The 25,510-nt window shown below is 42.1% G+C and overlaps 1 protein-coding gene across 1 annotated transcript in view; it reads right to left on the reverse strand.

Annotated features, from left to right (window-relative positions):
* Positions 1-15,734: 15,734 nt before the first annotated feature.
* Positions 15,735-25,510, reverse strand: part of LOC115150197 (WD repeat-containing protein 1) — a 29,053-nt gene continuing 19,277 nt past the window's right edge. The window contains exon 15 of the mRNA XM_029693208.1: positions 15,735-16,707. Coding sequence (XP_029549068.1) covers positions 16,601-16,707 — 107 coding nt within the window. The 3' untranslated portion in view covers positions 15,735-16,600. The remainder of the gene's footprint in view (positions 16,708-25,510) is intronic.

The raw sequence follows: 25,510 nt of genomic DNA on the forward strand, positions 1-25,510 counted from the left end.
AAACTCCACCCCACCTGAACAGGTGTATGTTTTTTCTTTTTCTTTTTTTTCTCTCCAAATGCTCTTACACTTAAAGGGCATAAGCATCCTTTTCACAATTTGAGTTTTCAACATCAGTGTGTAAATATCATTACAACAAAACGGTAAATCACATTTGACTGGACTACCCCTTTAAGGTATTTATTAAAGTAAATTGTGGTTTGTATCTTGGTGTGGCAGCTCTCCAAGCTGCCACACCAAGATACAAACCACAATTTACTTTAATAAGTACTTCCCCAGCAAGAAAACCCCAAATTGTCAAACAGAAGGGGGAACTAACAAAGAGTCTGTGACAACAACCAAAACTTAACAGGTGGGGTTTTAGGTGGGGTTCTGAAAGACACTCATGGGGGTGTCCACTGAAAGTTGACTAGCAACAACAACTGGGACCTAAAAGACACCCACTAATTTTGTCCAAGAAGAGGTAAACAAAAGAAAACCCCACACCAAACTTAAAGACAGGAAGCAAACCAAAAAGTGGAGCAAAACAAAAACAGGGAAGATCAGATAAAGGTTAACCCTTCACATCTCTCAAGACAACTGGAGCACTGGGCCAGCCCAGGTGAAACACCTTCCCACTAACAAGATGACAAACCAGCACAGGTGTAACACATACTGACTAAGGAGGCGTCCAACCTCAAACTATAAATTGAAAAACCAAAGCCCATAACAAGTCCTACAAGGTAAAGCACAACCCTATTGAATTGTTTGTATTTTAATACCTATACTCTTAAAGAGGAAGGCTAACACTTTGTAAAGAACATTTGCTTATTTTTTCTTATTCTAACTTGTTATTGCAGCGTTGTATGGCTTCTCACTGTGTGTTGTTTGCTGTGCTATATACCTGTGACCATTATGTGGCCTCTGTACTGTTCTCTGTGCCTTACATAATAACTTCAATCAAGTGTGCGTGATCCTTCTAACTAGATTTGGTTTGTATTTTACCCAGCTGCAACTTAAATAGTCTCCATAAGCTTATTGTGCAACAGACAACAATTTGTGATACAGCTTTTAATTAAAACCTATCCCTTGAGTCATTGAAACTGTTATTACATTATTTCTAACTTTGTACTACATTTTTTGTAAATCTGTTTTGCGTGATGACAGTAATGTTAGTTACGCTAGTCCAATTGATACAGCAACTCCAAAGATTTGTTGACAAGGATAATTTAATTATTTATACTCTTGCCCTCTTTTCCCTTTCATTTGGCCTATATAAGTAATGTCGCAATGCACATCGATTCTCACTTGGGTACATTTTAACATCACAGGATATAATGCACAAGGCCATGTAGAGAAGACCCTATTCAAAAAAATTATTAATGTTTGGATCTGTCTTCAACAAAACAAAGTTAAGATTGTGAGACGTAGGGTAACCCCTGAACTGTGTAATAACTGAAACATGCCCTCCCTGCATGGAGATTGCATTTTTATAGGAATCAGGTGACCTGTTTTTTATTTAACAGGGACATAAGACTGAACTGAGGGAGGAAAAGGGTATAATTACAGGTTGAAACAGTAAAACTCTTAACTTCAGGTTTTAGCCTTGAGAATTGCCAAACTAATCCAATATGTGAAAAATACCCTAAGACAAAACATTCATACATATCAATGATGGATCTCAGAACTATTGACATATGGATGTTTACTCCACACAGTCTTTCATTTTATCACTAAACCAAAAGACCTTTGCTATTGCTTGTCATTTTATCTATGTTTTCAACTGCAGGGAACCAGAACCAATAGTGAGTCAGAAAGACACTGCTGTCCATATACCCTGAATGTGATTGGACCGCAAAACACCAGTCTCAACATCAACAGTAAAGAGGCGACTCCGTGATGCTGGCCTTCTCGGCAGAGTTCCTCTGTCCAGTGTGTGTGCTCTTTTGCCCATCTTAATCTTTTATTTTATTGGCTAGTCTGAGATATGGCATTTTCTTTGCAATTCTGCCTAGAAGGCCAGCATCCCGGAGTCGCCTCTTCGCTGTTTGTAACGTCTGTCTTTGGAAGAAGAGGACCAAGGCACAGCGTGGTGAGTGCTCATCATTTAATATATATTCTGAGAACACAATATACAAAGCGAAAACGACAGCCAAACAGTTCTGTCAGGTCTACTAAACAGAAATTAACCACCCACAAAACCCAAAGGAAAACAGGCTACCTAAGTATGGCTCCCAATCAGCGACAACGATGTACAGCTGTCCCTGATTGAGAGCCATACCAGGCCAAAACAAAGAAATACAAACACATAGAAAAAAGGACATAGAATACCCAAAACCCCAAAACACACAGAAAAACACCCCCTGCCATGCCCTGACCAAACAACAATAACAAATAACCCCTTTTTCTGGTCAGGACGTGACACTGTTGACGTTGAGACTGGTGTTTTGCGGGTACTATTTAATTAAGCTGCCAGTTGAGGACATGTGCGGTGTCTGTTTCTCAAACTAGACACTCTAATGTACTTGTCCTCTTGCTCAGTTGTGCACCAGGGCCTCCCACTCTTTCTATTCTGGTTAGAGCCTGTTTGTGCTGTTCTGTGAAGGGAGTAGTACACAGCGTTGTACGAGATCTTCAGTTTCTTGGCAATTTCTCGCATGGAATAGCCTTCATTTCTCAGAACAAGAATAGACTGATGAGTTTCAGAAGAAAGGTCTTTGTTTCTGGCCATTTTGAGCCTATAATCGAACCCACAAATGCTGATGCTCCAGATACTCAACTAGTCTAAAGAAGGCCAGTATTATTGCTTCTTTACTCAGCATCACAGTTTCCAGCTGTGCTAACATGATTGCAAAAGGGTTTTCTTTTCAAATGATAAACTTGGATTAGCTAACACAATGTGCCATTCGAACACAGGAGTGATGGTTGCTGATAATGGGCCTCTGTACGCCTATGTAGATATTCCATTAAAAAATCTGCCGTTTCCAGCTACAATAGTCATTTACAACATTAACAATGTCTACACAGTATTTCTGATAAATTTTATGTTATTTTAAATGGACAAAAAATGTGCTTTTCTTCTTTTTTAATGAAATTTTTAAGTGATGTCAAACTTTTGAAAGATAGTGTATGTATGTATGTATGTATGTATATATATATATATATATATATATATATATATATATATATATATACACAGTACCAGTCAAAAGGACAAACCTCTTGGCATTCTCTCAACCAGCTTCATGAGGTAGTCACCTAGAATCGTGAAGAGGGCAAGTGTCAGGGGCGTCGTAAAGGACAGACCAAGGCGCGGCGGGTATAGTGCTCATCTTCTTTAATTTTAATGAGATAACACTTTTACAAAAAATAACAAAACCGACAACCGACAGTTCCGTCAGGTACTTACACAAAACGGAAAACAACCACCCACAAAACCCAAAGGAAAACAGGCTGCCTAAGTATGGCTTCCAATCAGAGACAACGAAAGACACCTGCCTCTGATCGGAAACCACACTCGGACAAACCTGGAAAACAAACATAGAAAATGAAAACTAGAACCAAAATCCCCTAGACCAAAAACCCCAAAACACACAAAACAAACACCCCCTGCCACGCCCTGACCATATTACAATGACAAAAGACCCCTTTACTGGTCAGGACGTGACAGCAAGACAAAACCTATTCCCCCTCAGGAGACTGAAAAGATTTGGCATGGATCCTCAGGTCCTCAAAAGGTTCTACAGCTGCACCATCAAGAGCATCCTGACTGGTTGCATCACTGCCTGGTATGGCAACTGCTCGGCCTCTGACCGCAAGGCACTAAAAAGGGTAGTGTGAATGGCCCAGTACATCACTGGGGCCAAGCTTCCTGCCATCCAGGACCTGTATACCAGGCGGTGTCAGAGGAATGCCCTAAAAATTGTCAAAGACTCCAGCCACCCTAGTCATAGACTGTTCTCTCGGCTACCGCACGGCAAGAAGGTGTGATGGGGCTTTGCTGGTGACACTGTCAGTGATTTATTTAAAATGCAAGGCACACTTAACCAGCATGGCTACCACAGCATTCTGCAGCGATACTCCACCCAATCTGGTTTGCGCGTAGTGGGACTATCATTTGTTTTCAACAGGACAATGACCCAACACACCTCCAGGCTGTGTAAGGGCTATTTGACCAAGTAGGAGAGTGATGAAGTGCTGTTTCAGATGACCTGGCCTCCACAGTCACTCGACCGCAACCCAATTGAGATGGTTTGGGATGAGTTGGACCGCAGAGTGAAGGACAAGCAGCCAACAAAAGCATATCTGGGAACTCCTTCAAGACTGTTGGAAAAGCATTCCAGGTGAAGCTGGTTGAGAGAATGCCAAGAGTGCGCAAAGCTGTCATCAAGGCAAAGGGTGGCTACTTTGAAGTATCTCAAATATAAAATATATTTTGATTTGTTTAACACTTTTTTGGTTACTACATGATTCCATATGTGTTATTTCATAGTTTTGATGTCTTCCCTATTATTCTACAATGTAGAAAATTGTAAAAAATAAAGAAAAACCCTTGAAGGATTAGGTGTCCAAACTTTTGACTGGTACTGTGTAACGGATATTTTACCACTTTCCCATCAAGTCAGTCAAAAACTTAGTGTATGAAATTTACTTCTCTGCCATTCAAATCTGAAATCAGAACAGAAATATCTACTACCAGTCAATACAGCGGTTTTAATAACCACAACTACTTTCATTAAGCCAACTTCCCACTGTTGAATTAAATGCTATTGAACCTTCAGGAATTTCCAATTATAGTACTGGCATAAAAAATGAGACAATTAGTAAACAATGTGACTTTTGACACAAATCAGCTGCTTTGTTTTTATCTAACTTGTTGGGAATGTGGTCAGAGTGTATAAAATCTTAGTTTACTACGCATGGTGCCTTTGTTGAAAAGAAAAATAAGCATAATGTGTGGGTGTGGGCACACACGAATGAGAGTGCTGAATTTTCCATCATGTTGAAAGAGCCTACATGCTAACCGCTCGGATGAACTCTCAATCTCATTACTTAAGAACTACAGATGTATCAAGTCAATTAAGTGTTATTTGCATGTGGAAATGTCACGGGATGTATTTGCTCAATTGTTACATTTTTTGGTGGTGGCCCAGTCTGAGGGTATTCACAAATTAGACAAATCACAAAGTAGCGTGACAACATGGCAAAAAACATAAACGCAGTATTTAGATAGCAGTGAGGGCATATACTGTACATAGCAGCATCTAAAGTACATCAGGAACGTTGAGTGACACTGAGTGAGTGTTGAGTGACATTCAATTTATCAGTCAAGTGACATTTAATTTTGGCACCAGTGAGCATACATGGCATTTAAAAAAAGACATTCAGGCTCTTTCAACATGATGGCAAATTCAGCACTCTGATTTGTGTGTGCCCACACCCACACATGATGCAGCAAGTGACATTTAATTTTGGCGAGTATAAAATAGGTGTACATGGCATTTATACATTTTTTGACAGAATATGCCCAGAGTAAAGTTTGAGTGGGTGTGGAATGCTCTCACCTCCGTAACCATAAACTATTGCTAGTCATTACTGTCAGACCTGGGTTTAAATCATTAAAAATACTTTATATGTGCTTGATCTTTTTGGTACTTGACCTTTTTTCAGTGGACAGAGCTCACCAATAACTTCCAATTTATATTTAAAGGAATACCCTTAAAGGAAAATTCCACCCCAAAACTTTTGGTATTTGTTTCATTAGTCCATTGTTGATATAGTCCCAAAAAGTTTTGCATGTCAGCAATCAAGCTTAAGATATATAAAAACGTTCAAAATACTGAAATACAGCCGGTATGCTGTATTTTGCGTCATATCAAAGTTGGGTGGAGTTTTCCTTTAATAGCATTGTATGGCCAAAAATATAATGATGGAGATTAAATTAATAAATGTCACTGCATGCCTCAAATTAAATGTCACTCAATTCTGACCTAGTGTCACTCAACATTCCTGATGTACCTTAGATGCTGTTATGTACAGTATTTTCCTTAACTGCTATCTAAATACTGTGTCTATGTTTTGTCATGCTGTCACGGTACTTTGTGATTGGTTTAATTTGTGAATAGCCAAAGACTGCACCACCCAAAACATTTTTTTTACAATGGAGCAAATACATCCAATGACATTTTCACATGCATATAACACTTGATTTACTTGATACATCTGAAGTTGGAGAATTTAGCTGTTTTCAAACACATGAAATACCTTTTTCCTGCAATCTAGAGCCATAATCATTCCTCTTAATTCAATGTAAAATATCTGGGGGTTTTTCTGCATATCTAAAAGGTTACCTCTTGAGCTGTCTGTATCCTGACTGGTGGTTATTTTTTTAAATAAACTAAATATGCTTCTCTGTAGCTCTGGGTAAAATCTGGCCCGCATTCCTCACCAAGGTCTTGACCTTGACCTAACTACAGTTCAGAGTCGTAACCAACTTCAGTGGGCAAATGCTCACCTTCGATGGCCACTGGCACGCTGGAGAAGTGGGCTCTTAAACGGAGGAATACTGGTTGGTTTCAACTGCACCGGGCAAATGGAAAACAGTGTATGGCGTCGTGTGGGCGAGCAGTTTGCTGATGTCAACATTGTGAACAGAGTGCCCCATGGTGGCTTTATGGTATGGGCAGGCATAAACTACAGACAAAAAACAGAATTGCATTTTATCGATGGCAATTTGAATGTACACAGATACTGTGACGAGATCCTGAGGCCCATTGTCGTGCCATTTACCCACCACCATCACCTCATGTTTCACCATGATAATGCACAGCCCCTTGTCGCAAGGATCTGTAAACAATTCCTGGAAGCTGAAAATGGCCCAGTTCTTCCATGGTCTGCATACTCAGACATGTAACCCATTGAGCATGTTTGGGATGCTCTGGATCGACAGCTTGTTCCAGTTCCGGACAATATCCAGCAATTTTGCACAGCCATTGACGAGGAGTGGGACAACATTCCACAGGCCACAATCAACAGCCTGGTCAACTCTATGCAAAGGAGATGTTTTTTTAAGGTATCTGTGACTAACAGATGCATATCTGTATACCCAGTCATGTGAAATCCATAGATTAGGGCCTAATGAAGCATTTCAATTGACTGATTTCCTTACATGAACTGTAACTCAGTCAAATCTTTGAAATTGTTGTATGTTGGGTTTATATATTTGTTCAGTGTTATTATTGGTAAATTATTGTTAAAGCATTACTTTGTCTGGACACAAACACTTATTGGCCTAAATTTTTTTATATATACACATATATATATACACATATATATATATATATATATACACATACACACACACACACACACACACACACACACACACACACACACACACACAATGGTGTTGTATTTTATTCAGTTGCATAAGAGGCAATTCTACTGACCAAACAATGCGAATGGAGACTGCAAAGCTGTGGTTGGTTAGCCAGCTAGATCATTGAGGCTGGCCTTTTTTGTATTGTGATTGATTTTATACAGGAAATCAGACAGCATTCAGACATTGTTAAAGATGCACATATCATAAAAATACATCTGAAACAAAATACAATATGCAAATGTATTGCAAATTACCTGGAAGGTCTACCGACCCATCCGAAAGTGAGCCCGAAAGGAAAAGGTCACTCACTGTATGTTGGGATCACCTTCTCCACAAATCAGTACTCTCCCGGACTCATCTTCAATCCCATCAATAGTGATTGCTAGTAGGGGAAGCAATGCTTCAATGGGATCAGGGCCAAAATCAAAAAAATCTTCCACACCTACTCCAGCTGCTCTTCTCACAGCATACAATTCAGTTTTGCCAAGAACTAACAGAAATGGAACATTCGTGTTAAAAACGTTCAACAAAGTGTCAAAAAAATAAATGAAAAAATTGCCATGAGCGTTCGCAAACAGAAGTCCTGTTGAACGCACCTCCGGTCTGACAAACAGTGCTGTAGCTCTGCCACTTTCCACCGCAGATGCAGAAGGCAGACATAGGCGGATGTCTGATTGAGACGCAGCCCATGCAAAAAACATCTCTAGCTTAAACTGTTTTTTTCTCCTTATGTTTATTAGATTGACACACAGGTGCATCAGACGAGAGAGAGAGAGCGAGAGAGAGTGACTGCCCCTTAATACCAACTAATCCCTTTGAAAACGGCCTATGTGGCATCGATACGAGTCAAAGATGTATTCTAAATGTCAAATTTGACTAAAGTGTAAATAGGATAAGAGTAAATGAAGGTTGGGTTTGGATTACAATTATGTCGACAATTCATGCCCGCTTTTGTCAAGCTCCATGTGCAAATTGCCCCCCTTGCCGTTGTTTCATAGCCCCTAGCGCATTCGAAGAATCACGGCTGTTTGAGACTCCGGCTCAACAATGCATGCTTCCAGCAGGATGCAAAGCCAACTATTGTTTGCATGCCCTGCCGAAGGACCCTATCATGGAGAATAGGTGGCTGGAGTTCATTGGTCCCCAATGGTGAAGAGCATACCGGTAGCTAGACCATACACTGGTTATGTATATTCTGATTATCATCGCTAGTATAGCTGACGTTAGCTAGCTACATCAACGCCGCCCTACCGGACGAGCTAAACACCTTTTTCTCATGCTTCAAGTACAACGATGACTCTGAGCGGCTGAGGAGTTTTTAAAAATAAATGTAAAACAAAGGACATCAAGGACAACTAAAATCATAACAGCAATGCCAACTGTATATGTTTGTGTGCATGTCTGGCACAATTACACGTGTGTGTGTGTGTGTGTGTGTGTGTGTGTTCTTGTATGCGTTTATTTGAATGAGAGTGTGTGTATCTGCATGTGTACAAACACCTGCATGGCATCAGCCTCAGGCAAACAGGCATTAGTTGTAAAAACACTGCCCCTCAGTGTCATTCAAACATACTTTTTATTATGTTTATTTTGACTTTTTCTTTGTCTCCCGCACAGCAACTCCACTCCCACTTGTCTCTAATTTTACATCTTAACCCTCAGCCCATCCCATCCATCTCTGCTGGCCACCCACTTCAGGTTTCTACACAACACATAGCTTTCAACTATGCTGTGATGTTTAACATACAATTTCAATCTATCTAATCGAATAGAATCCAAAGATTGTGAGTTGAAGATAAATATTTTTACTAAGATTATTAGTAAACTCAGCAAAAAAAGAAACGTCCCTTTTTCAGGACCCTGTCTTTCAAAAGATAATTGGTAGGAATCCAAATAACTTCACAGATCTTCATTGTAAAGGGTTTAAACACTGTTTCCCATGCTTGTTCAGGGAACCATAAACAATTAATGAACATGCACCTGTGGAACGGTCGTTAAGACACTAACAGCTTACAGACGGTAGGCAATTAAGGTCACAGTTATGAAAACTTAGGACACTAAAGAGGCCTTTCTACTGACTCTGAAAAACACCAAAAGAATGATGCCCAGGTCATCTGTGTGAACGTGCCTTAGGCATGCTGCAAGGAGGCATGAGGACTGCAGATGTGGCCAGGGAAATAAATTGCAATCTCCGTACTGTGAGACACCTAAGACAGAGCTGCAGGGCGACAGGACAGACAGCTGATCGTCCTCGCAGTGGCAGACCACGTGTAACAACACCTGCACAGGATCGGTACATCCGAACATCACACCTGCGGGACAGGTACAGGATGGTAACAACAACTGTCCGAGTTACACCAGGAATGCACAATCCCTCCATCAGTGCTCAGACTGTCCGCAATAGGCTGAGATAGGCTGGACTGAGGGCTTGTAGGCCTGTTGTAAGGCACGTCCTCACCAGACATCACCGGCAACAACGTCGCCTGTGGGCACACACCCACCATCGCTGGACCAGACAGGACTGGCAAAAATTGCTCTTCACTGACAAGTTGTGGTTTTGTCTCACAATGGGTGATGGTCGGATTTGCGTTTATCGTCAAAGGAATGAGCGTTACACCGAGGCCTGTACTCTGGAGCGGGATCGATTTGGAGGTGGAGGGTCCGTCATGGTCTGGGGCATGAGACATGGCAATCTGCACAAAGGCAAAAAGGCGATTTTTAAACAATGGATGAGCTTTTCTACTTGATCTACTTGAGAACCATTTAGGATTCAAGTAAAACTTTTGAATAAGTGAAGCCTTTAGAGATTTTTAGTGCTTTTATATTTAATAATCTCAACCCACCCAATTCATATTCATTATATAGATAGGCACATTTTATTTTGTCTGGTTTAGCGTCCCAGATAAAGCAAAATATATTTTGCTCATATGATTTTAAAAACGAATCATCAGAAGTAGGCAGCGCCGTAAGTAAGTGAGTAAACTGAGATATGACTAAAGGAGTTAATCAGGGCAATTTTTCCATAAATAGACAGGTATTTACCTCTGCATGGTTGCAGGATCTATTCTATTGAAATTCATTGTGGAAAGCTTATTTATATATATTTAGTGATATGAATACCAAGTCTGTCTACTTCACCATCAGCCCATTTTATAGGTAAACTGCAGGGTAATGTAAAAGTTGTATTTTTGTAATAGATTACATTAGATTGTTCTTGAATTCTTGAGTTCAAGTTCTTTTTGTTTTTCCTCTAACTTATTTTATATCTATGTAGTATCGTTTTTATTGCCATCTACCTGTACTATTAGTTCATGTATTTCCCTTGTTAGTCTTGTCTCTTCAGCCAGAAACTGCTTTTTTATTATTGATGAAAATTGAATTGAATGACCTCTGAAGGTGCATTTAAAGGTATCCCAAACAATAAGGGGATTTACTGAACCGATGTTATACTGGAAAAATTCTGTTATAAATTCTTTTGTCTTAGTTAAAAATAAGTTGTCCTCCAGGAAACTTTGATTAAATTTCCAATATCCCCATCCACGTGGAAAATCTATAATAGTTATGTGAATGCCAATTAGATGATGATCCAATCGCATTCTGTCTCCTACTAAAACTTTTTTAACCTTTGATGCAAGAGAGAAAGAGACAAGAAAGTAGTCAAGACGACAAGCTTGATTAAATCTCCTCCACATATACCTCACTAGGTCGGGGTTTTTTAGTCTCCAAATATCCACTATTTCTAATGTGTCAATAATATTTGTGATTTCCTTCAGGGCACGGTGATGATAGTTTGTAGAGTGATTACCTTTACGGTCCATTGAGGTACTTAACACTGTGTTATAGTCTCCTACCATAATGATCATTTGTTGCCTGTAAATTCAATAAATTGGTATACATATTTTCGAAGTAGTATGAACCATCCTGATTTAGACCATATAGATTAATGAGTAAAATCTCTTTTTCATCCACTTTCATATTCAAAAGGATCCACCTTCCATGCAAATCATTCCTGAAAATTTGCACATTCAGATAGACATTTTTGTTAATTAATAACATCACACCTTTTGAGTTCCTTTGTCCATGACAGAAAATTATTTCACCACCCCATTCCCTTTTCCACGCAACTTCATCTAAGGCTGTAGAGTGAGTTTCCTGTAAACAGTATACAGTTGAAGTTGGAAGTTTACATACACCTTAGCCAAATACATTTAAACTCAGTTTTTCACAATTCCTGACATTTAATCCAAGTAAAAAGTCCCTGTCTTAGGTCAGTTAGGATCACCACTTTATTTTAAGAATGTGAAATGTCAGAATAGTAGTAGAGAGAATGATTTCTTTCAGCTTTTATTTCTTTCAGCACATTCCCAGTGGGTCAGAAGTTTACATGCACTCAATTAGTATTTGGTAGCATTGCCTTTAAATTGTTTCATTTGGTTCAAACGTTTCGGGTAGCCTTCCACAAGCTTCCCACAATAAGTGAATTTTGGCCCATTCCTCCTGACAGAGCTGGTGTAACTGAGTCAGGTTTGTAGGCCTCCTTGCTCGCACACGCTTTTTCAGTTCTGCCCACAAATGTTCTATAGGATTGAGGTTAGGGCTTTGTGATGGCCACTCCAATACCTTGACTTTGTTGTCCTTAATGGCCACAACTTTGGAAGTATGCTTGTGGTCATTGTCCATTTGGAAGACCAAGCTTTAACTTCTTGACTGATGTCTTGAGATGTTGCTTCAATATATCCACATAATTTCCCCATCCTCATGATAACCATCTATTTTGTGACGTGCACCAGTCCCTCCTGCAGCAAAGCACCCCCACAACATGATGCTGCCACCCTCGTGCGTCACGGTTGGGATGGTGTTCTTCGGCTTGCAAACCTCCCCCTTTTTCCTCCAAACATAACGATGGTCATTATGGCCAAACAGTTCTATTTTTGTTTCATCAGACCAGAGGACATTTCTCCAAAAAGTACGATCTTTGTCCCCATCTGCAGTTGCAAACCGTAGTCTGGCTTTTTTATGGCGGTTTTGGAGCAGTGGCTTCTTCCTTGCTGAGCAACCTTTCAGGTTGTCGATATAGGACTCATTTTACTGTGGATATAGTTACTTTTGTACCTGTTTCCTCCAGCATCTTCACAAGGTCCTTTGCTGTTGTTCTGGGATTGATTTGGACTTTTCGCACAAAAGTACGTTCATCTCTAGGAGACAGAATGTGTCTCCTTCCTGAGCAGTATGAGGGCTGCGTGGTCCTATGGTGTTTATACTTGCGTAATATTGTTTGTACAGATGAATGTGGTACCTTCAGGCGATTGGAAATTGCTCCCAAGGATGAACCAGACTTGTGGTCTACAATTTCTTTTCTGAGGTCTTGGCTGATTTCTTTAGATTTTTCCATGATGTCAAGCAAAGAGGCACTGAGTTTGAAGGTAGGCCTTCAAATACATCCACAGGTACACCTCCAATTGACTAAAATGTCAGACTATCAGAAGCTTCTAAAACCATGACAATTTTCTGGAATTTTCCAAGCTGTTTAAAGGCACAGTCAACTTAATGTGACTTCTGACCCACTGGAATTGTGATACAGTAAATTAGTTAAATAAAACTGTCTAACAATTGTTGGAAAAATTACTTGTGTCATGCACAAAGTAGATGTCTGAACCGACTTGCCAAAACTACAAGAAACAAGAAAATTGTGGAGTGGTTGAAAATGAGTTTTAATGACACCAACCTACGTGTATGTAAACTTTCGACTTCAACTGTACGCATGACCTCACACAGCTCCAACTCCGTCATTAAGTTCGCTGACAACAGGAGTAGGCCCGATTACCAACGACGAGACGGCCTACAGGGAGGTAGGCACTCTTGACAGCATGGTGCCAAGTTTAATAACCTCTCCCTCAATGTCAGCAACAAAAAAAGGAGCCGATTGCGGACTTCAGGAGGAACCAGGCTGGGCATGTCCCCATCTTCATCAACAGGGCCGTCGTGGAGAATTCCTCAGTGTGCATCTCTCTGAGAAACCAAAACGGTCACCTTCACCACAGACACTGTGGTGAAGGTGGCATGTCAACGGTTCTTCAATCTCAGGATGCTGAAGAAATTCAGCCTTGTGTTTTAGGTTAATGCTGCTGAAAAGGTTATTTACATTTTTTTTCTCTGATTTTGCCTGTGCTTAGTTCAGTTTATCCTAAATAACTCCCTTGTCCTTGCCAATGACAAGCATAACCATAAAATGATGCAGCCACCACTATGCTTTAAAATATAAAGAGTAGTACTCAGTGATGTGTTGGATTTGCCCCAAACAAAATGCTTTGTATTCAGGACAAAGTTACTTTCTTGCAGTTTTACTAATCGTGCCTTATTGCTACAGGATGCATGTTTTGGATTTTTCTTTTCACTCTGTCATTTAGGTTAGTATTGTGGATTAACTACAATGTTGATCCATCCTCAGCAGAGGACACCATTGGATTTACACTGCCTGCCCTCCAGGACATATACAGCACCAGGTGTCAGAGGAAGGCCAAGAAGATAATTAGGGACACCAGCCACAGCCTGTTCTCCCCGTTTCCTTTACTCAGACACGGGCAGTACAGGAACATCAGGGTGATACAGTGCCTTCAAAGTATTCAGTTCCTTATTCCACATTTTGTGTTAGAGCCTGAATTTTAAATTGAGATTGTGTAGGCTAGTGACACGTCAAAGAGGAATTATGTTTTGGGCTGTTAAGTTACACCATCTGAAGTGTAGTATCAATACACCCAGTCACTAAAGCAACAATCGTCCTTCATGAACTCAGTTGCTGGAGAGGAATTTTAAACCAGGTGATTTTTTAAACCCGTTAAGAGTTAAATGGCTGTGATAGGAGACAACGGAGGATGGATGAACATTGTAGTTACTCAGGCCTCTCGAGTGGCACAGTGGTGCATCGAGATCCTGGTTTGAGACCAGGCTGTCGCAGCCGGCCGCGACCGGGAGACCCATGAGGCGGTGCACAATTGGCCCAGCGTTGTCCGGTTTAGGGAAAGGTAAGGCCGGCCAGGATGTCCTTGTCCCATCGGGCTCTAGCAACTCCTATGGCAGGCCGGGCGCATACACGTCGCCAGGTGTATCCTCCGACACATGGGTGCGGCTGACTTCCGGGTTAAGTGGGCAGTGCTGCTTGTTTCGGAGGATTTTTAATTTAAACTTTAACTATGCAAGTCAGTTAAGAACAAATTCTTATTTACAATGACGGCCTAGGAACAGTGGATTAACTGCCTTGTTCAGGGACAGATTTTTAACTTGTCAGCTCGGGGATTAAATCTAGCAACCTCTCGGTTACTGGCCCAACGCTCTAAACACTAAGCTACCTGCCGCCCCAGGGATGCACGACTCTCGACCTTCGCCTCCAGTCCATACGGGAGTTGCAGTGATAGGACCAGACCTAACTACCAATTGGATGCCACAACATTGGGGGGGGGGGTTAAAAAAAAGGGGGTAAAGAAAATCAACAAAGCCTTGTGTGGTGTTGGATTTGCCCGAAACGAGTACCACTTCATATTTTGAAACAGTGTTGGCTGCATCATGTAATGGGTATACTTGTCATCAGCAAGGACTAGGGAGTTATTTAGGATAAACTGAACTAAGCACAGGCCAAATCCTAGAGGAAAACATGGTTGGTTTGTTTTCCAACAGACACTGGGAGACAAATTCACCTTTCAGCAGCAATAACCTAAAACAAGGCCAAATCTTCAATGGAGTTTGCTTACCAATACGTCATTGAATGTTGCTGAGTGGCCTAGTTACAGTTTGTGCCTTCTTTATATATACACACACATTTAAAAAAAAATGTAAAAGCCATGAAATTCTATGGCAAGAAAATGGTTGTCTAGCAATGATCAATAACCAACTTGACAGAGCTTGAATAATTTTAAGTATAATGCACAAATATTGTACAATCCAGGTGTGCAAAGCTCTTAGACAGTTACCAAGAAAGAGTCACAGCTGTAGTCACTGCCAAAGATGCTAACATGTATTGACTCAGGGGGTTGAATACTTATCTAAATCAAGGTAAACCACCCCCCAATTGACATAAAATGACAATTAAATCCATTTTAGTCCCTTTTTAGATTTAAATTTTAAGGCAGCATAATGTGAAAAGTTTAAGGGGGTGTAGACTTTCTATAGGCATTGTATGTGAAAGTAATTGAGATTTTTTAAATAGTATCTGAACCCAGGTCTGGTACCTGTTGATTTCCAGTCATTCCACAAAAGCTAGTTGGCTAGAGAAACTAACGCAAACTTCCTTCATACTGCACGCAGAAACAGAAATGGTATCCACAATTAATTGACAGAAACTCGCAGTATTGCTTTAAACATGAGTAGCACGAAATGGACATGAGTTGCTAGAAACGAGTAACGTTTGTTTTATTATTGTCATTAATATTATTAAATCATATCCACCCTTAGGAAAAAGTGGAAGCATCAAAAAAAAATATATATATAAAAGTGTGAGACAGGAACATCGTGAGCCAAAAAGAAAAATGGCAACAGTATAGGAGCTTCATTGAATACACAGCATTTTGATTGTACACATGATTAATTTCTCTCGTTTTAAGTTCCTACTATTGCTCCACCAATCACATTTGTTCCAACTAGAAATCATTCTGAAAGACATTGACGTTATTGAGTCAAAGAAAGATGAGGCAAAAAAAAGAAAAAAAAGCTGAATACCCACTCCCATACAAATGGTAACATCAACCTCGGCTGAAAACATGAACTAACAGGCAAGCACAATCAGAGGGCCATTCATTTGCAACTCAATCCCATTCAGGAATGTAACTGAAATATACCTCCATTGTCAATAAGGATAATTTTTTCCCCCCATAAATGTTTTCATTCCGAGTTCAAATGAAACAACCCTCCAACCACGCACGGGCATTTCAGTTTGAACTGACATTAGGCTGTTGCCTCTGGAATGTTGAGCATACAATTTGTTTCCTTGACCAGAAAAGCTTGATATCAATGCAGCTATTTGGGTTCTTTTTCTTTGTTCGTGCATTAGTGAACCGTTTAAAAGAATCAAAGAAAAAGACTGCGTTCGGATTCTTGCTTTAGATAAGCTTTTCCCTGCAATGACCGACAATTGACTTTCAGGGGTTGCTGACAACAGACCATCAATTAGATACATACAATATTATACGAGTAAGAGGGAGAGAGTGGTCTACAGTAGTCCTTGTCTCTAATGATCCGTTCTTGTACAGATCAGAATTTAAGAGTCCACTGCTTGATGCTGGCATCATGGGAGGTGGTCACTAGCGTGTGCTCATCTATCCAGGCCAGGCCACTGACATGGTGCAACCTGTGGGCGTCTGTGGAAAGGGATGCGAGAACAGTCATTTTACAGTGACACTAGTTATCAAGCAATGTCATATGACTAACATTTTAAAAAATTGGCTGTGAATATACAGTATGGGTTGCTGCTAAAAACTTGAGCATGTGGTTTTCCACTGGAAAGTGTGAGCATTTGAATGTATCCCTAGAACAGGGGTTCTTAAACCTTTTTAGCCTAGGACCCAAATGAGAAATTCTTTGTTTTCCTGGGACCCAAGCTTAGGAAAATATGCAACTATAAATATTAAAATCAGTACATTTCATTGCCCTTATGCCTAAAACAAATGCAATCTAGACAAAAATAACAATGAAATTAAATAAACATGAATAGATATTTACATGGGTATTTTCCACCATTAAAAACACTTACACATCTGTCTAGGTTGGAACTGTTGCAGTTAAAATAAATCCTTTTCATTCTGAACTGGAATAAAACAGATCGATCACATCACAGATGTACAACAGAACACACAGGCTCAGTTTGAAAGGGTTGCACTAAGTAACAGTACAGATGAAAAATGACCAGGCCTACTGTACATCTTACTGTAGAAATTATTGTTGAAAGAAAGTCTAGGTTAGAACTGTTGCTGTTAAAATACAACACATATTTTTTATTCTGAACTGGAATAAACTGATCACATCACACAGATGTAGACCACAGAGTCCTAATGAGGTGTGGCTGGTTGAAGTTTTCAAAAAGTATGTATATTCTGGCCTCTGTTTTTGCAAGTGCAACACTGAGGTCATACTCTTCCTGTACTTGTTTTTTTAAGTATGTCAGAGTTGTGAACCTTGACTCACATAGGTATGTGGTGCCAAACTGGACCAGAACATCTACTGCTTTCTCAGTCAGGTAGGAGACTGCTTCCTGCTGTAGATGAACAACCCACAACTGGGTGTTTGCCTCAAAAAGCATCTAGCCTCAATCAGTTTATTCCAGTTAAGAATACAAATTGTATTTTAACAGCAACAGTTCCAACCTAGACTAGTTTTAAATAATTTCTACAGTAGCTGTACAGTAGGCCTGATCGCTTTGCATCAGTGAGAAAAAAAGAAGAAAAAAAAAAAACCACCTCTACATTTGCATTGTGAGAAGGCATAGCAAAGAAACTGTGCAATCTTCAGTAGCTCTGAATGAAAATCTATGCTTTTGGACCTTTCAAAATATTTGGTCCACTTCTTGTGTGCTTGCAGATTACTGAACTCTCCATCACCGTTACACCTTTCTGTGAATTTCTTCAGGTTGGTGACCTGATCAAAGCACTTTGCATCATCAATTGGCACCCCCTTTTCTCCCAGGTGTTTTATACAGGCTTCTATGTCATTCCAGTCAGGTGTCTCACTCAGATCCATCCACATGAAAGAGGAGAACTCCTCCATGGGTGCAATCCATTTCTCCAGATACTCCAGGCATGAACTGTACAGACCCTGTACTTGAGCACTGAAATGGTCACAATTCTTACCAAGTCCATCCTTGTGCTTTTGTGCCAATAGTCCCTTAACTTTAACGGACATGAAGTTATTGGTCTTGCGTTCAAGAAGCATAGTGTGGACTTTGTTCAAAAGGTTCTTCACTTCCACAATTGAATTACTCTCCCTTTCCATCTCCTGAATGTGTGAATGAAACACACATGAGTGAGTGCATGTGCCAGAGGTAAATTTCACTGAACTCATCTTCAAAAAAAAACTTCTTGATCAAGGAGGGTGTTTTTTCCTGTGACAAAAATAATGCTTTCAAGGCTGGAAACATCTGTAGCAGCCTCTCAATACCTGGGAATAATGACAGCCGTCGCGTCTTGCTGTGAGAAAGGAGACTTCTGTATTCAACATCAACAAATTCACAGTACTCCTTCAGATTCTCTGTGCGCACAGTGTAGATGTGAAAGTATTGACATATTTTGAAGATGTTCTCAATATCGACATCTAGTGTGTCTGCCCCGTAATGAACACAATTGTTCAATTAAAGACATGTTCTGCAATGACTTCTTTAAGTTTGCGAAAACATTCTTTCCTTCATCACGCCGGATTCCCCCGAACATTGTATTGCAGTTGTCACCTGTAAATGCAATACATTTGGAAAAAATCCCATTATTTTGCAGTGTTTCTTTGATGTATTGCGCGATCGTATCAGCTGTCTCATTTGGAGTGTTTTTAACTTCGACTAATTTACTTTGCACGCCACCATTCTTCAAATCAAAATACTGAATAAGCAGAGAGAATATTTTCATAGCACCGTGACTGCTCCCATCAGTAGAAACACCACAGTAAGGTATGTCTTCTAGTGCTTTCTGAGCTATGTCGACAGAATGTGGTGCCATCACAGCGTTAACAATTGCGTCGGTCTTAGTAGGAGCGCAGTCTCGGAATCAGGGAAAGCCTTTTTTAACAAGGCAGACGTGCAGTCCATTGATCTGTAGCTATTGTGATGCATCGTGTTGTGGAATGCAAAAACTCCCTCCGCAGCAGTAACAGCATCTTCTGTTTTACCTGCTCTCACAAAATAGTAAGTTAATTTACCTGACGAACTCTCTCCTTTAGCGGCAATTTAGTGTTTTGCGGAGCTTATGTGGGCTTCTAGGTCGCTAGCACCTTTATTTGACACTGACACGTACGTGCCAGCTTTGCAGGTCATGCATTCTGCTTCACACGGATCCCGACCAAGACGAACACGGGAATTTTCTCTGTAAATTCACAGACGATTTACATTTGCGTTTGGGCATTTTTAAGCTGTTCTGGAGCCATGTACCACTGTTGACAAGCAAGCTGCTACTGCTCTGTCTCTTGGCTGTTGCCATGGTGAGGGTAATGATTGAGATGCAGTTTGACCAATGTTTGCATAGGCCTGCATGACGAAGGCGGGACCTAAAGAGAAAGGTCAAAGCAATGCAAAACCCCAAAAACGAACAATGAATGGCGACTGTAGAAAGCAAAAGCCGAATCCCGGACATTTTGGGCGATTTAGAAATCCCGGCCGGACGCATTTTTTTAGGTCCAAAAAGAGGACATGTCCGGGAAAAAGAGGACGTATGGTCACCCTACTGTTACTAGGGTTGCACTATCAGTAGCTAGCTAGCTTGCTTTGGTAAATGGTAGCTACTACCTGTGTACAAGGCCAGGGGATTGCTTGAAAGAGAAACTCGCATCTACGATGAGTTAGTTATTTATTTCTGCTCATCATAACCTGTTATAAAATTACAACAATGCCTTGCTAGCAGACTTAAATTTTCCACTGTTTCCTGAAGCATTCTGCCCTGTTCTCAAAGAACTCCCTGGGTTTACCATCATGCTGTGGATGTTTGGTCAGGACGTGTTGTTTTATTAATTTGTTCGTTTTGAGCGGTTAAGTTTGTGTAACAGTGTAGGTTCCGTCCCTCTCTTCGCCCCAACCCGGGCTCGAACCAGGGACCCTTGCACACATCAACAACTGACACCCACGAAGCACCGTTACCCATCGCGCCACAAAAGCCGCGAGTGACGTCACCGACTGAAACGCTATTAGCGCGCACCACCGCTAACGAACTAGCCATTTCACATCGGTTACATTTGTATGAAAGAGAGAAACTCATCGCTGTATAGCCGTTTCATAACGATTGAGCTCAGTCAGAACTTGTTGCTAGCATGAGTCCATTTGATAACAGCGGTGAGTTATGGCGAGTGGGACTGACAAGTCAGTGGCTGACAGCGCTGCAGTGTGTGTCGCGGAGTGATCAAGAAAACTACAGGAAGAAAATGTGGTAAACCGCGAAGCACAAGGGTATTCCCCTCTCACACTCGCGCAGCTGCCAAACTGAGCAGAGACCGTAGATGCAAACAAAGAATATCTAGTTAACAGAAGAAAAGAAAGAAAATCAGGACAGAAGAAAAAGGATATCAAAGTGAAACAGTTCTCTAAAAGACACAAGAGACAATAATACAAGAAACAACACTTCTGTAGCTTGTCAACTATGTGTCTGTCTATCCCTGTTCTCTCCCCTCTGCACAGGCCATACAAACGCTTCACACCACGTGGCCGCTGCCACTCTAACCTGGTGGTCCCAGCGAGCACGACCCACGTGGAGTTCCAGGTCTCCGGCAGCCTCTGGAACTGCCGGTCTGCGGCCAACAAGGCTGAGTTCATCTCAGCCTATGCTACCCTCCAGTCCCTAGACTTCCTGGCGCTGACGGAAACATGGATTACCACAGATAACACTGCTACTCCTACTGCTCTCTCCTCGTCTGCCCACGTATTCTCGCATACCCCTAGAGCATCGAGCCAGCGGGGTGGTGGCACTGGAATCCTCATCTCTCCCAAGTGGACGTTCCCTCTTTCTCCCCTGACCCATCTGTCTGTCTATCTCCTCATTTGAATTCCATGCTGTCACAGTTACCAGCCCTTTCAAGCTTAACATCCTTATCATTTATCGCCCTCCAGGTTCCCTTGGAGAGTTAATCAATGAGCTTGACGCCTTGATAAGTTCCTTTCCTGAGGATGGCTCACCTCTCACAGTTCTGGGTGACTTTAACCTCCCCACGTCTACCTTTGACTGATTCCTCTCTGCCTCCTTCTTTCCACTCCTCTCCTCTTTTGACCTCACCCTCTCACCTTCCCCCCCTACTCACAAGGCAGGCAATACGCTTGACCTCATCTTTACTAGATGCTGTTCTTCCACTAATCTCATTGCAACTCCCCTCCAAATCTCCGACCACTACCTTGTATCCTTTTCCCTCTCATCCAACACTTCTCACTCTGCCCCTACTCGGATGGTATTGCGCCGTCCCAACCTTCGCTCTCTCTCTCCCGCTACTCTCTCCTCTTCCATCCTATCATCTCTTCCCTCTGCTCAAACCTTCTCCAACCCATCTCCTGATTCTGCCTCCTCAACCCTCCTCTCCTCCCTTTCTGCATCCTTTGACTCTCTCTGTCCCCTATCCTCCAGGCCGGCTCGGTCCTCCCCTCCTGCTCCGTGGCTCGACGACTCACTGCGAGCTCACAGAACAGGGCTCCGGGCAGCCGAGCGGAAATGGAGGAAAACTCGCCTCCCTGCAGACCTGGCATCCTTTCACTCCCTCCTCTCTACATTCTCCTCTTCTGTCTCTGCTGCTAAAGCCACTTTCTACCACTCTAAATTCCAAGCATCTGCCTCTAACCCTAGGAAGCTCTTTGCTACCTTCTCCTCCCTCCTGAATCCTCCTCCCTCCTGAATCCTCCTCCCCCTCCCCCCTCTCTGCGGATGACTTCGTCAACCATTTTGAAAAGGTTTGCTAAGTCAAACGACACCGCTGGTCCTGCTCACACTGCCCTACCCTGTGCTTTGAGCTCTTTCTCCCGATGAAATCTCGCGTCTTGTGACGGCCGGCCGCCCAACAACCTGCCCACTTGACCCTATCCCCTCCTCTCTTCTCCAGACCATTTCCGGAGACCTTCTCCCCTACCTCACTCATCCTTGACCGCTGGCTACGTCCCTTCCGTCTTCAAGAGAGCGAGAGTTGCACCCCTTCTGAAAAAACCTACACTCGATCCCTCCCATGTCAACAACTACAGACCAGTATCCCTTCTATCTTTTCTCTCCAAAACTCTTGAACGTGCCGTCCTTGGCCAGCTCTCCTGCCATCTCTCAGAATGACATTCTTGATCCTAATCAGTCAGGTTTCAAGACTGGGCATTCAACTGAGACTGCTCTTCTCTGTGTCACGGAGGCTCTCTGCACTGCTAAAGCTAACTCTCTCTCCTCTCATCCTTCTAGACCTATCTGCTGCCTTTGATACTGTGAACCATCAGATCCTCCTCTCCACCCTCTCCGAGTTGGGCATCTCCGGCGGGGCCCACGCTTGGATTGCGTCCTACCTGACAGGTCGCTCCTACCAGGTGGCGTGGCGAGAATCTGTCTCCGCACCACGCGCTCTCACCATTGGTGTCCCCCAGGGCTCTGTTCTAGGCCCTCTCCTATTCTCGCTATACACCAAGTCACTTGGCTCTGTCATATCCTCACATGGTCTCTCCTATCATTGCTATGCAGACGACACACAATTAATCTTCTCCTTTCCCCCTTCTGATAACCAGGCGGCGAATCGCATCTCTGCATGTCTGGCAGACATATCAGTGTGGATGACGGATCACCACCTCAAGCTGAACCTCGGCAAGACGGAGCTGCTCTTCCTCCCGGGGAAGGACTGCCCATTCCATGATCTCTCCATCACGGTTGACAACTCCCTTGTGTCCTCCTCCCAGAGTGCTAAGAACCTTGGCGTGATCCTGGACAACACCCTGTCGTTCTCCACTAACATCAAGGCGGTGACCCGATCATGTAGGTTCATGCTCTACAACATTCGCAGAGTACGACCCTGCCTCACACAGGAAGCGACGCAGGTCCTAATCCAGGCACTTGTCATCTCCCGTCTGGATTACTGCAACTCGCTGTTGGCTGGGCTCCCTGCCTGTGCCATTAAACCCCTACAACTCATCCAGAACGCCGCAGCCCGTCTGGTGTTCAACCTTCCCAAGTTCTCTCACGTCACCCCGCTCCTCCGCTCTCTCCACTGGCTTCCAGTTGAAGCTCGCATCCGCTACAAGACCATGGTGCTTGCCTACGGAGCTGTGAGGGGAACGGCACCTCCATACCTTCAGGCTCTGATCAGGCCCTACACCCAAACAAGGGCACTGCGTTCATCCACCTCTGGCCTGCTGGCCCCACTACCTCTGAGGAAGCACGGTTCCCGCTCAGCCCAGTCCAAACTGTTCGCTGCTCTGGCACCCCAATGGTGGAACAAGCTCCCTCACGACGCCAGGACAGCGGAGTCAATCACCACCTTCCGGAGACACCTGAAACCCCACCTCTTTAAAGAATACCTGGGATAGGATAAAGTAATCCTTCTAACCACCCCCCCCCCCTTTAAAAGATTTAGATGCACTATTGTAAAGTGGTTTTTCCACTGGATATCATAAGGTGAATGCACCAATTTGTAAGTCGCTCTGGATAAGAGCGTCTGCTAAATGACTTAAATGTAAATGTAAAGATGCACTTGGCCAAATCAATTCCATTAACCTCTTATGGCTAGGGGGCAGTATTTTCACGGCTGGATAAAAAACGTACCCGATTTAATCTGATTATTAGTCCTGCCCAGAAACTAGAATATGCATATAATTATTAGCTTTGGAGAGAAAACACTCCACAGTTTCTGAAACTGTTTGAATGGTGTCTGTGAGTATAACAGAACTCCTATGGCAGGCAAAAACCTGAGATGCTTCTGTTCAGGAAGTACCCTGTCAGACCTTTTATTTTCTTTCTTTGACATCTCTTCCAAAAACTAAGGATCTCTGCTGTTACGTGACACTTCCCACGTCTCCAATGGAGTCTCAGAGCCCGGGAAAAACAGGAATGACGTAATTCAAAGCCCTGGCTGAAACAAAGGAGAGCAAAAGCTAAGTGGTCACTCAGTGGACTAAGCCTTACGCTCGCGACCCGCCCTGCCCCCGGCTTTCGGTTTTTCCCTCAGTATACAGACAGGCAGATTCCCGGTCGGAATATTATCGCTTTTCTACGAGATAAATTGCATAAAAATTGGTTTTAAACAGCGGTTGACATGCTTCGAAGTACGGTAATGGAATATTTAGAAATTTTTTGTCACATTCTGTGCCATGCTCGTGGCCGAGATTTAGCATTGGGATAGTGTCTAGAACGCACGAACAAAACGTCTTGATGGAACATAACGATGGATTATTTGGGACCAAACCTACATTTGTTATTGAAGTAGAAGTCCTGGGACTGCATTCTGACGAAGAACAGGAAAGGTAAGAACATTTTTCTTATAGGAAATGTGATTTTGGTGAAGGCTAAACTGGTTGGGTGTCTAAATAGCTAGCCCGTGATGGCTGGGCTATGTACTTAGCACATTTTGCAATAATCTTCATCCGAAAAGCTATTTTAAAATCGGACATATCGAGTGCATAGAGGAGTTCTGTATCTATAATTCTTAAAATAATTGTTATGCTTTTTGTGAACATTTATCGTGAGTAATTTAGTAAAATCACCGGAAGTGTTCGGTGGGAATGCTAGTTCTGAACGTCACATGCTAATGTAAAAAGCTGGTTTTTGATATAAATATGAACTTGATTGAACAGACATGCATGTATTGTATAACATAATGTCCTAGGTGTGTCATCTGATGAAGATCATAAAAGGTTAGTGCTGCATTTAGCTGTGGTTTGGGTTTATGTGACATGATATGCTAGCTTGAAAAATGGGTGTCTGATTATTTCTGGCTGGGTACTCTGCTGACATAATCTAATGTTTTGCTTTCGCTGTAAAGCCTTTTTGAAATCGAACAGTGTGGTTAGATAAAGGAGAGTCTTGTCTTTAAATAGCTGTAAAATAGTCATATGTTTGAAAAGTGGAAGTTTTCGGATTTTAGAGGAGTTTGTATTTCGCGCCCCGCCCATCATTGGATATTGGAGCAGACGTTCCGCTAGCGGAACGTGTAAGAGGTTAATGAAATATTTATAAATTTACTGTGACACGTCACGACCCACCATTTACAGGTCCATACTTTAAGGCTGCCCTAGAATGACGGTGTCTAAGGAGGATACTGCCATCTAGCGGTGGTGAAAATAATTACATTTGGGAACATTGGGGAAATTCTGCAGCAATGGTACTACAAAATACAGATTTTTTTCTATTATCCCAACACCCCTCCGTCCTTTTTGTAATGTTAACATTTGTTGTCCTGACAAATCAAACTACCCCACAAAATGGTAGATTTAGCTACCAGCTCAAAATGGTTGCTACAGAAAGATCAGCAGTTTAA

Source organism: Salmo trutta, chromosome 16, assembly GCF_901001165.1.
Source record: "Salmo trutta chromosome 16, fSalTru1.1, whole genome shotgun sequence".
NCBI classification, from domain to species: Eukaryota; Metazoa; Chordata; class Actinopteri; order Salmoniformes; family Salmonidae; genus Salmo; species Salmo trutta.